The 15,000-nt window shown below is 41.3% G+C and overlaps 1 protein-coding gene across 1 annotated transcript in view; it reads right to left on the bottom strand.

The window, feature by feature from the left end:
• The window catches only part of LOC145403728 (progestin and adipoQ receptor family member 4), a 98,809-nt gene that overhangs the window by 54,435 nt on the left and 29,374 nt on the right, over positions 1-15,000 (bottom strand). Inside the window, exon 2 of the mRNA XM_080275408.1 lies at positions 7,895-8,113. Coding sequence (XP_080131534.1) covers positions 7,895-8,113 — 219 coding nt within the window. The remainder of the gene's footprint in view (positions 1-7,894; positions 8,114-15,000) is intronic.

Here is a 15,000-nt window from a genome sequence, read left to right as displayed (position 1 = left end):
GCTGCCTCATATTTAAACCTCATCCCTAGTCTCTGTTTGATGTCTGTCTGTCCGTCTCTCTCTCTCTCTCTCTCTCTCTCTCTCTCTCTCTCTCTCTCTCTCTAATTGCTGCCTCATATTTAAACCCCATCCCTAGTCTGTCTGTCTGTCTGTCTGTCTGTCTCTCTCTCTCTCTCTAGCGTGGAGCGGGAAGTTGCCAAGGCTGTCGGCATTGATCGGGCCAGGGCAGGCGGCAAATGATAAAACACTCTGCAGAATAACAACACGCAGTCCAGGAAAATGTAAAGTTCTCCCCAGCACTGTCTGCCAAATAAGAACAGAAGAACATAACAGGCTAAATTATTACACTTTTATACCTGAACACCTTGGGATTACCATGATCAGAAATTAGATGAGGGTTCACTGCAGGCGCTGACTACGTTTAGGGTGTCGAATGTGTGTGTGTGTGTGTGTGTGTGTGTGTGTGTGTGTGTGTGTGTGTGTGTGTGTGTGAGAGAGAGATGACGTAAGGAAGAAGCATGGGCGTAGATCCTCGGGCAACAGGGTGGATAAATTCCCCCCATTCCCCCACAACTGGACTGGAGGAGATATGCCATGTAATCATCTCCCTTCCCCCTACAATTCAAGCAATCTTGAAAAAATGCATAGGTACGCCTAGGTCTGCCCTCCCAGTACTTGCATTTTCACACTGACAAAGCAGTTATTTCAATAACAGGAAAACAAGTAGAAAAAATATATATAACAAAAATGTTGATCCGATGTAGAAAAACGCAGCTTTAAAGGGCGGCAGTGCGATAATGTTGTGGCGTTAAGTATTAGTCACAAGTAACGAACTATGCCACATTTCTTGTCTTAGTGGTTTGTAATTGACATTTTTTCTGTTCTGCCACATTTTATATACAGCAGCCTGTATCAACCCACTCCCCGCGTCGGTGGTGGTCTTTTCTCAGAACCTAAGCACTCTTTAGTCACAGAAGTCACCCTCCCAAGGAATCATGATAAATCTACGGAATGGGAGGGAGGAAGGGATGTTTACAAACATAAAGCAGGCACGGAAATGACCGTCAACTTTGGTTCGTGATGGTACCTACGAAAAAATCTCCTCCTCCTCCTCCTCATCATCATCATCATCATTTTCTCCCACCTAAGGACGGGGTGAGGTAGGACCTAGTGCAAGAAAAAGCCTTGCACAATAATAATGACTATAGGACTGACTGCATATGAAGTTTTATTGTCGCATGCCCTTGTAACACTTCAACATTAGATGCTTTTTTCCGTATGCCTAAAACTGATAAAAATGACTAAGGAAGCTCTGACAATAGAAAAACAAACAGCAAACAAGCATTAACAAATAAGCGTTACATCCGCTTAACCTTGTAACATTTAAGTATTTGAGTTTGATCCGTGACCTAGTTCGATAACAATCACATCAACGCAAACCCTAACTCCCACGTCAAGTTCGGTGGTATAACTACTACTGCTACTACTACTACCAATAATAATAATAATAATAATAATAATAATACCAGAAAAACGAATGTTCGTTGACATTTTGCGGGATATTCAAGGTTCTGCGGCTTTTTTTTTTTCTTTTTTTTTTTCATCCCAGTGTGAAAGGAAGGGGTGTTGACTGCATCTACCCTGACTGCAGCAGACTTGGGAAATTTTCGTAACAACTCTTCCTTAGCTACATATTCTGCCTACAACACACCAATTCTTATGTATGGTACTTGTCCAATCTATATCGATATTTAAACAATAGACAGAAAGTACTACAGAAGTAACTGTTAAGGTGAAATATACACAGAAATCGCAAAAGTAGAGATGATATAATTATGCAATTTTGTACCTTAAATTAGCTCATATTTTCGTCCTTTAGCAGCTTATATTCACATAACTCAGTGGCAGAAGTGAACAAAGCTACGGCTCTACATCCTATCCACAACACTTGTTCGCTATCAGCATCATATTATACTGTTAATCGATACTTACAGCTATGCACCGAAGATGGCGAGATGGCAATGTAGGTTAAGTTAGAGTGAATAGATTATAGAAAGCCACCTAAGTCAACGAGAACTTATCACGGAACTCACATTTTACGGAATTAACATCGAGATGCCTCTTATTGCGCCTGGTAATGAAGATTCTTTTTATACCTTACCTACTAAAAAAAAAAAAAAAAATGGTGTTAAGGTCTACAACTTGTTTTTGTCGAAGTGAACGTGGCCGAGGGCTGCCTGTGACGTCACCAGCGAACTGTCAACTGAGCATCCATACATATGAGACGACGGAGTAATATTAAATTCGTTAATACAATAATATCCACTATATATTTACTTGACTTCCTGTGTTTATTCGTCATTCTACTACTACGAGTATAAGGATCAATTTTACGCTGTCTTTCTAAAACTGAAGATACAATATATTCGTAGTTGTGAGATAACTGTTGAGACAAACTGAATGCGAGAAAAACACATTAAGACCTTAGTAATATTCTCTCTCTCTCTCTCTCTCTCTCTCTCTCTTTCTCTTTTTCTCTCTCTCTCTCTCGTTAATATTCAGAGGTAAAAAATACAGAACAAAATGTATATTAGACGCAACATTTCTCAACAGGTAGGCTAACTGGCAGAGAAAGAGAGAGAGAGAGAGAGAGAGAGAGAGAGAGAGAGAGAGAGAATTTCCAGGGTCAAAGTATGTGACCTTTTAACGGCAAGACGCGACAGCTGACCTACCAAATTCTCTCTCTCTCCCTCTCTCTCTCTCTCTCTCTCTCTCTCTCTCTCTCTCTCTCTCTCTCTCCCTCCTAGCTACCATTTTCTAAAATTTATTTTCCATTACTCATTTACTCTCATCACTTTGCCCCATTTCTCTTCCTTTCGCCCCCTCTCTCTTCCTTAATATATATATATATATATATATATATATATATATATATATATATATATATATATATATATATATATATATATATATATATATATATATATATATATATATATCTATATATATATAATGTATGTGTGTGTGTGTATGTGTGTGGATGGATAGTCAGATGGATAGATAGGTAAATATCGTGTGGCAAACATGTTACAAGGACCCTTTTTGTAATACGAAGTATTAACTACAGTCAGTAGGAAAAAGCGTGGATTCTCACTTTTTTTTTTTTCTACATTTCAGGTCGCACAGGAAGCTGATCTGTCAAATCTCTCTCTCTCTCTCTCTCTCTCTCTCTCTCTCTCTGTCAAGGCTACGTCTGGGTTGCTTATATGGCAAAGAAAATCCTGCTGAATTAGCTTTTTATCTGCACCTAATCCCTTCTCCTCTCTGATCGATGCTAAGCTGCGCCAGGAATCTGAATTTCACTAAAACAGACTTACAGCTGTATTCTAAGTGGCTTTGAAGATACTGCAGCACTTCTTGGCAATTTATTCTGTATAATGTCCTCTTGTATGTCACTGATACAAATTATTTCGATATTAAAATGATATAAACAACAAACAAGAAAGTGTTAGGGTTAAGAAAAAAACAAAAAACAAGCAACGCTACGCTGTTGTAACCCTCCATCTGACCAAGCACAATCCCCCCCCCCCACCTCCCTGCACACCTAGCCAAGCGTATAACGGCCCTCAACCGCATAAAAGAGACATTAAAACTTAACCAAGCCGGTAGGCGACGACGGCCGTTGCGGTTCACCCTATACACACAAAGAAGGACCTTATCTGGTTAGTCCAAAAAAATACCATCTCTCGCCTCCTTTCGACAAACTAAACCACCCAGACAACAGAAATAACTCGATACTTGCATAAACACAAACATAAGAAACTGAGACAAATAATATTTTTTTTAAGAAACCTCCCATATTATGTACTGATGTTGTTCGTAATACACATATCTAGTCATTTCAAACCATTTCAGCACCAATGAAATCTTTTAGGGGGTGAAAACACGGAAATTTCACAATGTGATGCTTTTTCACACCTCTCCTTAGTTTCCACCGGCGTGTACACATTCTGCGAAATTTTCCGCACTTCACTGCGAAGCATAGGATGGGTTTCGGAAGCTAAAAATTGCATTGCCAGGTTCGCCAGATGTTTCTCTTCAATTTGGTAGGAGGAAAAAATCGATTTCCTATATCAGAAAAAATAGTGCTGGGGCTGGCTACTGGATCCCGACAAGTTCTGGACCCACGGCCATGGAGGGGCTAAGCAGGCCGTTGCTAGCCAACAAATGGTTGTCCAGGAACCAAAACCTTGCTGACACAACTAGGTCATAGGCTAGTCAATGTGTCCAGGTTTGGTTGGAAATGTTTAATTCTGAAGGGAAGAAGTGCCTGCCACAATTAAACAAGACTGCAAAGGACACCGAGGCAAATCTTCACAGGATTGCCACTCGAAAACTTGAAGAGAGATGGGAAAAATGGATGGCACACTTCCGACAGAGAATGACCTCAAGAGCACGCCTAAAGAGGTCAGAGCTTTCTACACCCATTAGTAATGATTCTACAGCTCAAAACGTGAAAAGTACGAAAATGCGGTTTTTCAGCGGTTACCAGGCAACGAGTAGCTGCCTAGCAATCAAAGCCTTGCGAACAGAATTAGGTCATAGGCTGGTCACTGTATCCAGTTTGGGTCAGAACTGGTTAATTCTGAAGGGTAGAAGTGCCTGCCACAATTAAACATGATGAAAAATACGAAAAGAGCGGTTTTTCGGCCGTTGCTAGGCAATGAGTTGCTGCCTAGCAACCAAAACCTTGCGAACACATCCAAGTCATAAGTTGGTCATTTTGTCCGGGTTTGGTCGGAATCGGTTGCTTCTGAAGGGTAGAAGTAGCTGCCACAATTACACAAGAATAAAAGCGGCTTTTCAGCCATTGCAAGATATCGAGTAGTTGCCTAGTAACTAAAATCGTGCGGACACAAATGGGTCAAGGCTGGTCATTGTGTCCAGGTTTGGTCGGAATCAGTTAATTCTGAAGGGCAAAAGTGCCTGCCACAATTAAACAAGAAAACGCGACTAACAATAAGGGCATTATGGAGTTGGCCAAAATTTCTGTAGTTTATCCATGGTAATAAACAGCCATTTTTTATTATTACATAACAGGTACAGTCGGGCCCTTAAGACTCCTTGCGCAGATCGCACTGAAATATGATTTTTTCTTTTTTCATTAGGGAAAAAAAAACCTACTTACGACACAGCATTCTACCTATCAAAAGGCATCAGTTCACTATACGACACATAACTATGTGAAATTTCATGACCATAGTTAATACTGTCTGAGATTTGCTCCGGAAACGAAAATCTCTACGCCACCTATCTTGATCATCCCAGTTATAACAACACCCTCTTCTTGTCAGGTAGAGGGTAAAAAAAACGTTATCACTACCACAAGTCCTTAATGAGATAACGCTGGCATGTTTCACTGAGCCGGCACCGTATTAGCACCCAGTCGGCGACATGTGAAGGTCTCTTAGTCATTTGTTAAGCGTAGTTAGAGTGCTGGGCCTCAGGGGACGAACTACCTACCATATGACCCTGAGTGATGTATGAGTAAAGCAAGTTGTCCCAGGTCCTTTATGTGCACACTTATTTTCCTCACTACCTTTGTTTACGACATTCAGTCTTTTAACTGCAAAAGTGTCAAGGCCTCGCGAAAAGAATGGAACTGCATTTCGGCTATATAATTAAGTTCCTTTTGAATGGAGAGTACTGCAGACTTACAAAACTGTATTCCTGGCAAGAGCATCACCTCTCTCTCTCTCTCTCTCTCTCTCTCTCTCTCTCTCTCTCTCTCTCTCTTCATTCACTTGGACCACTTGCCCACAGCATGTTACGGCAGCCCCTTCAATACGGTGTCTTTTCCTGCACCCACCAAACGATTTAAGTCAGCCTGAGTCTAAGTGCTGCACCCTTTATAGCTTTCAGGATTTCGCAACACTCCTTCCTCTGCGATTTATTTTCCACATAACACCCTATTATTCTCTTCTATGCTATTTACAAAGCCTATGTATAAGCATATTTTGCATTACTATCACAGAAAAGGATACTGTGATGAAATGTGCTGAATAAATCGATAAAGAATAGGCGTTAAGAAATCCCCAAAGTCGCTTCACGACCATAAATGACGTCACAGTGGGTTAAAACTTTAGAAGCAAAAATGTTAGATACGGTTAATCCTTCTTTCTTCCTCACTGACGTCAGCATCTCGTAACACCTCACCCCCCTCCCAGACGAAACACCCTCTCCCTGCCCCCTCCCCGCATCCATCCCATATTTGAGTCCAGTCACGCAAGCCAATTTTCTGACCCAACCCCGTCTGACCTGCTACCCCATCACCTCCCCCTCCCCCCCACCCAACATGACTCCAATCCCCGCTTCCACACCCTACACCCTTTACCCTCTAGGTCCGTCCTCTCCCCCCTCCCTCCCACACCATACTTGGACTCTTGCCCCCAACCCCTGGTCCGGCCCCTCCCCTGTCACTGGCTTGACGTCACTGTAGTTTTATTCGTACTGTAACCCAAGCCTCAGGTATTTTTAAAGGAAAAACATAACATGAACCCCATATACAGGTATATATCTATCTACATATAGATAGATATACAGATAGATAGACAGATAAACAGATTGACGGATAGAAAGATAGAAAAATATATTATATACGGTAAACATTATATACATACCGTACTGTGTATATATATATATATATATATATATATATATATATATATATATATATATATATATATATATTGCTACTCCTCACACTGCCCTAGGGTAGGAAAGGTATATATATATATATATATATATATATATATATATATATATATATATATATATATATATATATATATATATATATATATATATATTGCTACTCCTCACACTGCCCTGGGGTGGGAAAGGTGGTCCAGATGATGATGATATACATATACGAGTGTGTACGTATGTATGGAGAGAGAGAGAGAGAGAGAGAGAGAGACTTTCATTGCATTCAATTCTTACATTCATCTGAAGGAGTAATGCAAGGTTTTATTTTTAAATTTAGTCGATCAGCCGTCAAACTTTACTCAGTCCAATTACGTATCTAATTCTCGGTGCCTCCAGATATTATTAACCTTTTCAATCCCAGGACGTACTTGTTACTTTATTCTTGCTACCTGCAGACGATTTCATTCATCTTTGGAGAGATTTCAAAGTGGAGGTGGTTAGATGTAGCCTAAATCATCAATTATGAAAAAAAAAATCGTTTAATAAGTCTACTGGCAATGAGATTGAACAGAAAAAAAACGTCACTGTAGTGAAGGGATCAACGTTAAGCTATACTTTTGCAACTGCATGGGTTAGATGCAGCCTTCATGTACACTTTCACTGCCAAAGAGTCTCCATAGGCTGAAGAAAAGTTTCAAGGATGCACGAATACCCCAAGTAATTACGTCACTGGACTGAGCAGGTCGATTCCTTCAAGATGCTTCTAGACGATTATACTCAGTTCAGGGGAGTCTTTTCATGCGGCAAGGTTTGATACAGCCTAGATAAACCCATACAATATGAAAGACTTTCCTAAATTAAACAGAGTCGTCCTTAAGAAGCAAAAATTATGTAAATGGGAAGTAACCAGGGGAAAAAAAAAAACTATATAATAATTTTCGTTCTCTGTTTCGGCTCCCTCCACCCTCTCGCTGTTGTGGCAGATCGAGTGGCTTCTGTACATTACTTAGACAAGAGAAATGCTAGAAATTTTTAAGTTGATAAAGTGGGCGATTCTAGATTCCACAAAGAGAACCTTGCGGGATTTAGTAAAAACCCGAGTGATTTTTGTAAGACACGATGGCATCATTCTACGACTCCAACCTATCACACACACACACACACACACACACACACACACACTTACCAAAACTTTGGGTAATCCAGATGCCAAACATATCGAGGTGCAGTAGACTTTTGTAACATGACTCCCCCGCCCTGTGGTTCATAAACAGGTGGTATATGGTGGAGCCCACCCAAGGACTCACTGTGGACACCAAGTGTGTCCACGGCAGCACGGGTACGGTGATACTGGACCATGGCAGCAGTGTACGCCACCACAGCAGGATGTACAGCATGGGCACGCCTATGGAAACACAAGAGAAGGTATGGTTAGACAACACTCTGAGAAAACATACTGTGCTGTGACCGTCACCCAGGACTGCCACAGGGTGATGGTCTCCCTTGTATTGAATGTTTGACCTGATGTACTGAACATAGCCTAATGTAGCTCGAGTCTTGTGTGTAAGACACAAAGGCAATATGTACTTACCAACAAACTTGACAGGAAGAATATCGCATTATTCATTAAATAAGCACATTCAGCATTTTTCAGAACAATTTTATGATGCACGGATCACAGTTACAGTATTCGGTCTACGATGCTGATGAACCATCGTTCTGCAGATGAGTCTGGAAGGCTCATGGATTCCACTATTTAAAAATATTCCAGTAATCTATGTACACGTTCCTGCCACTTATATGATTTCCTTTGTTTATTGGCTGGTATTTCTTCATCCTGAAGCAAAACTTATATCTAGCCACGCCAAAGAAGTAAGGTATTTCAATCGAACCAGTTTATGTTTATGCATTTACTGTATTTATCTGTTATATCTTTGCCAGTACATCGGCCAAAAAATTCTACCACACAGGAAGTCAGCCAGAACGATCCAGTACAAGAACTTGACTCTCCCGAAATTGTTCCACTTAAAATACAGAAAAGATACGTAAAATCCATCCTAGACAGTTTACCAACCAACAAAGCTCCAGGCCCAGATGGAATTCCTCCATTTGTTTTGAAAAATTGTTCCTCAGAACTTGCCTCTTCTAGCTAAATTATTCAGACTAAGCATACGTACTTCTTCATAACCCTAATTCATGGAAAGAAGCCAATATCCACCCAATTCCAAAGAAAGGAAGTTCCTCTGACCCCTCTGATTACAGACCAATAGCTGTCACATCTTCTCTTGGTAAAGAATTTGAAGTTTTAATTATTAAGCACATATTTAAACATCTTGAATTCAGCAACTTAATTTGTGATAGACAATATGGTTTTCGCCATGAAAGATCCACCACTGACATACTTCGTAGTCTACCGACTCATACCCATCAATCAATCGACCTACATGGTGAAACTCATGCAGTAGCCCTTGATATTTCTAGAGTTTTCAACAGAGTATGGCATCATTCCCTGCTATCCAAACTCCCTTGCTATGGACTAACGTCTTTTGTTTCTCTGCTTTCCTCATATCTCAGCGATAGAAAAATAAGAGTAGAAGTTGATGATGTATATTCCAATTTCCACTTAAATAACGCCGGCGTGCCACAGGGATCAGTTCTGGCACCAACCCTGTTCCTAGTTCATATTTATGATCTCTCATCTGTCACCCACAATCCCATCCATGCATATGCAGATGACTCATCACTTCACAGTTCATTCACACTCAAACCCCTACTTACAAAGTCTAAAATCTCTAACTCACAACTCAGTACAGCCATCTCCATAAATCAAGATTTATCTACGATCAGTGAATGGGGACAAAACCACCTTGTCCCATTTAATGCGAGTAAAACCGAATATATACAATTTATTAATAGAGAGATATTGCCAGATTCGTATGTTACCTACAATGCTACTAATATTCCCAACACCAAAAATATTGGAATTCTTGGTGTCTCACTTAACAATGCCCTCAGCTGGACCTCTCATGTCAGATCACTTGCTAAAACCGCCTCAAAGAAACTTGGACTATTTTTCAGAGTCCGTAACGTCTTCACTGATGAGCAGTTACCAATAATAAGATTCCTATGCACTCTCAGCTTGAATATTGCTCACCTTGTGCAATGGATGTGGAGAGGTTGCATTAAAACAACTAGATAAAATTCAGAACAAAGCTATTGGAATCACTAATAACCGTACTATTATAAATGAACTACCTCCTCTACAAGTAAGAAGGAATGTTGCCTCCCTTACATTATTTTACAGATATTTTTATGGCAAATGCTCAGATGAAGTTGCGTCCACTGTGCCACCTCTCCATGCCTTCGTGGCGCACGGGCATCTGGTAGCACTCATGACTGGAATGTCACTCAGCCATATTGCCTATCAGAATTCTTTTATTCCCCGAACAGCATCCCTCAGGAACTTGCTTCCCCAGAGTTGTTTCCCCCCAAACATCAACCTACAGCTGTTTAAGTCCAACTGTTACAGATATTTTATGAATGGAGGATGTCAGTAATCTGGTGGATGGATTATTATTATTTTTTCATTAATTTGCTTTTCCTTCCTCTATTCTGTTACTTAAATATATATATATATATATATATATATATATATATATATATATATATATATATATATATATATATATATATGTAAGTACTGTTGGTTTACAGACTTTGAAAACCTGATCCCATTGCACACCTGGGGCACACACATTCCAGTGGGTGTGTGGGAATGGGAAGAAATTATTCTATTTTGGTGCAGATCGATCCAAGGTCAAAGTTCAGCGCACGGAAACTTCATACGCTCTTATTTTTATTTCCCCCCGAGAGTTCTGATGCTTTATTAAATTACACGTATTATACGGGGTTTAGAATATATATATATATATATATATATATATATATATATATATAGTATGTGTGTGTGTGTGTGTGTGTGTGTGTGAGAGAGAGAGAGAGAGAGAGAGAGAGAGAGAGAGAAAGAGAAAGGCATGTGGCAAGGCGATAGTGTCAGGTAATGAAGATGGGAAAGGTGAAGGTGAAGGTGAAGGAGAGGGGAAATGAGGGTGAGGGGAGGGTGAGTGATATGAGAGTGAGAAGAAGGAATGAGTGAAGCAATAAAAGGGGGAGAGGAGAGGAGTGGAGTGTGGACTGGAGTGGAGTGGAATGGAGTGGAGTGGAGTGTAGCGTAGCGGAGAGGAGAGGAGAGGAAACGAGAAAAGAAAAGTGGAGAGGAAGGGAAAGAAGAAAGAATAGAAAACAAAACGAAACGGAAAAAGAGAAGAGACGAGAAAACGCAATCCGAAAAAAGAAAGAAAACGAGAAAATTGAAGAGATGGAAACGAACTGGCAGGAAAAAGAGAAGGGAAGGGTAAAGGGAGTGGTGAAGGGTGATGGTGAGAGGAAGATACGGGTGAAGGGAGGAGAAAGGGAGGCCAGGGTGAAGGGAGGAGAAAGGGAGGTGAGGGTGAAGGGAGGGGAAAGGGTGGCGAGGGTGAAGGGAGGGGAAAGGGTGGCGAGGGTGAAGGGAGGGGAAAGGGTGGCGAGGGTGAAGGGAGGGGAAAGGGTGGCGAGGGTGAAGGGAGGGGAAAGGGTGGCGAGGGTGAAGGGAGGGGAAAGGGTGGCGAGGGTGAAGGGAGGGGAAAGGGTGGCGAGGGTGAAGGGAGGGGAAAGGGTGGCGAGGGTGAAGGGAGGGGAATGGGTGGCGAGGGTGAAGGTAAGAAGAGGAGAGGAACGGAGACGAAACTGAAGGAAGAAAGAATGAAAGGAGGAAAGGACTGGAAGGAAGGGAAGGAAGGAAGAGGGAAAGAAGGAAGGGAAGGAAGGAAGAGGGAAAGAAGGAAGGGAAGGAAGGAAGAGGGAAAGAAGGAAGGGAAGGAAGGAAGAGGGAAAGAAGGAAGGGAAGGAAGGAAGAGGGAAAGAAGGAAGGGAAGGAAGGAAGAGGGAAAGAAGGAAGGGAAGGAAGGAAGAGGGAAAGAAGGAAGGGAAGGAAGGAAGAGGGAAAGATGGAAGGGAAGGAAGGAAGAGGGAAAGATGGAAGGGAAGGAAGGAAGAGGGAAAGATGGAAGGGAAGGAAGGAAGAGGGAAAGAAGGAAAGGAAGGGAAGGAAGAGGGAAACACGCCAAGGAAGGCAAGGAGATGGAAAGAAGGAAACGACGGGAATGGAAGGGATCAAAGGAAAGGAAGGGTAGGGATGAAAAGGTTGTGAGGTAGGAAAGGAAAGGAAAGATTGAGAGTGGTGTGTGTGTGTGTGTGTGTGTGTGTGTGTGTGTGTGTGTGTGTGTGTGTGTGTGTGTGTGTGTGTGTGTGTAAATGGTTAAATTGACGAAAGAGGAGGACTAATGTTACAAGGTTGAGAGAGAGAGAGAGAGAGAGAGAGAGAGAGAGAGAGAGAGTCTGGTAATATGAACTGAATGAAGCTCAGGGTGAAAGAGGGCTGGATGACGACAAGTGTGAAGGGGAAGTTACTGCAAGGTTAGTGTGAATTCCAGTGTGCAAAAGTATGAATAACAGTGGAAGTTTAGTATGATGGTAGTGTGAAAAGTTCTGTTGATGTGAAAATAGGAGGAACCGTGGTCAGTGTCCCGAAATTGTGGGCATACTATCCAGTGTGAGGGTAGTGTGTGACTCAATGGTGGTGTGAGCGTTTGCGTAATAAGTAACAGTGGTTATGAATAGTCCTAAAGAAAGCGTGAAAGTCAGTGTAAAAATAACTGAATGTAGTGTGAAGGGACACGGTAATGGCGATGGTAGTGTGATGCTGGCGTGTAGTATGAGGTAAGTGTGAGGTGTGATGAGAGTATAAAATGACAATGTAGTGATGACGTTCGTGTGAAGATGCCGTGGGGGTGATAATGATAGCAATGGTAGTATTAAAAATGAGTTTTAGTGTGTGTGTGTGTGTGTGTGTGTGTGTGTGTGTGTGTGTGTGTGTGTGTGTGTGTGTGTGTGTGTGTGTGTGTGTGTGCGCTGAAACATTAATGGGGATAATTAATAGGAAGTATAACATCCCTTCAGAATTTATCATTTGCCAAGACTCTTCAAAATCCTTTCTCCAGTTTTGGTTGCACCCCCTCCCCCTAAATACACATACAGGATTATAGCATATTGGATATATTAAATGTACCTCCAGTAAATCTCTCTCTCTCTCTCTCTCTCTCTCCACAAAAATTCCTAAGGATAAAACCACTCTCCTTATCCACTTTAGCACTATTCCTCCCTCGTTCTGCCCCCCCCCCTCTCTCTCTCAAATCCTTAGCTGCAAGAATACCGTAACGCAAGAGGTTATGAGGCTAGTCACGAAGAAGTGCTGTGCAAAAGGATGATCAGCTGAAGCATTATCTCTTTCAGCCACTGAGGTATGTTAAATAAGTTACAGAAGGACGAAAACTCTGGCAGGTGAAGGTGAAATGCTATACCTCGACACAATAATTGGACTCAGCTTAACCCCTTGGATAAGATAACGGGATTTTCTCTCTCTCTCTCTCTCTCTCTCTCTCTCTCTCTCTCTCTCTCTGTCTCCCTCCTTCCAGACTATTTTATGGAAACTAGTAAAGGTCTTTCTCATAAATAGGGTTGAAGACTTATATCTAACCCTTTCAGCTCGTAAAAAGCCTCTCCTAAGCTGTGTGTGTGTGTGTGTGTGTGTGTGTGTGTGTGTGTGTGTGTGTGTGAGAGAGAGAGAGAGAGAGAGAGAATACGGTCGTCAGGAGATAAGAATTAATATGCCACCGCAGTGAAGGGGTCGAGTAAAAACTATTGCGCTGAAAGGCATAACAGATATATATATATATATATATATATATATATATATATATATATATATATATATATATATATATATACACCTATCCATCTATCGATCTATCTACCTATTTATCTATGTATATACATATATATAGATAGAGACAGATAGATAGACAAAGATTATACATATATATATATATATATATATATATATATATATATATATATATATATATATATATATATACTTGGCTCGTATCTATGACTGAGGTGAAAATAATCTGGTTGATTTTAATGCCTCAAAGACTCAGTTCTTACACCTATCAACCTGACAAAATCTTCCACAGGAGTACCCACGAATGTTTAATAATATCCAGCTTAATCCTGCATTACCGTGAACTGCTTGGGGTTTCATTCTCTCGGGACTTATCTTGGAAAGTTCATATTACATCTCTTGTAAAATTTGCTTCCAAGAGATTAGGTGTGCTAAGCCGACCCCGTGCCTTCTTTACCCCTGCATAGTTGGTAACTTTATTCACGAGTTTTATTCGCCCCTGTGTAGAGTACAACTCTCATGTGTGGGAAGGCTCCCCACATACACCTCTTCCCAATAGGGTGGAGTAAAAGGCTTTTCGTCTCATGATCTCTCCTCCTCTTACTGGCTCCGTTCAACCTCTTTCTCTTCACCGCACTGTTGCATCTTTATCTCTTTTCTATCACTACTTCAATGGTCACTGCTCCTCTGAACTGTCTGCTTGCATCCTTCCACCTCTATGACGGGCGCGTAGCACCCGTCTAGCAGCAAACTCTCGTCCCTTTTCTGTCCATCTCTCTAATGCAAGAGGTAACTGCTACTCCCAGTCCTTCATTTATGCAATAGGTCAACTCTGGAACTGTCTCCTTATGTCTGCATTTCCTACTTCCTATGATCTCCAGTCTTTCAAACGCCAGGCATCTCAAAATGAACAGATCTTGAATATGGCTCTCTTTTGTTTTTTTTTTTTTCTCAGCAGGAACGGTTTCTGGGCTCTTAGCCTTTGGTTCCTTCTTTCTTGCATATTTTATATATATATATATATATATATATATATATATATATATATATATATATATATATATATATAAGGAGCCTCTGTGGTACAGTGGTAAAGTGTGCATTTTCATACACTTAGGAACGAGGGTTCGCGCCCCGCCAGGGTAATAAACTTTGGGAGCGTTCTTCATGCCACGTACTGCATTGGCGGACACAAGGGGTGCTGTGATTGAGCCAGTGTTGCATACTGTAAAGTATGTTTGCACCCAGTCGGCTTGCGCGGGCCGATTACACTTGGTTCACAGACTACACACACAAACAAAGTCACTCCAGCACAACAATTGCACTTAAAAGCACTTCTCACCCTACATACAGTCTCTACCAGACGGCCTACTGTAAGCCACTTGGTAGGGATACATTGGCTGTATCGTCCCCACTTCGGTCGGGATAGGCCGGTCCTGCAGTGGACA

The sequence above is a fragment of the Coenobita brevimanus genome, chromosome 61 (assembly GCF_032717465.1).
Source record: "Coenobita brevimanus isolate Jiangsu-jjx chromosome 61, ASM3271746v2, whole genome shotgun sequence".
In the NCBI taxonomy this organism is placed as follows: domain Eukaryota; kingdom Metazoa; phylum Arthropoda; class Malacostraca; order Decapoda; family Coenobitidae; genus Coenobita; species Coenobita brevimanus.
The sequence above is the reverse complement of the archived record's forward strand: the minus strand, read 5'-3'. Positions and strand labels throughout refer to the sequence as shown.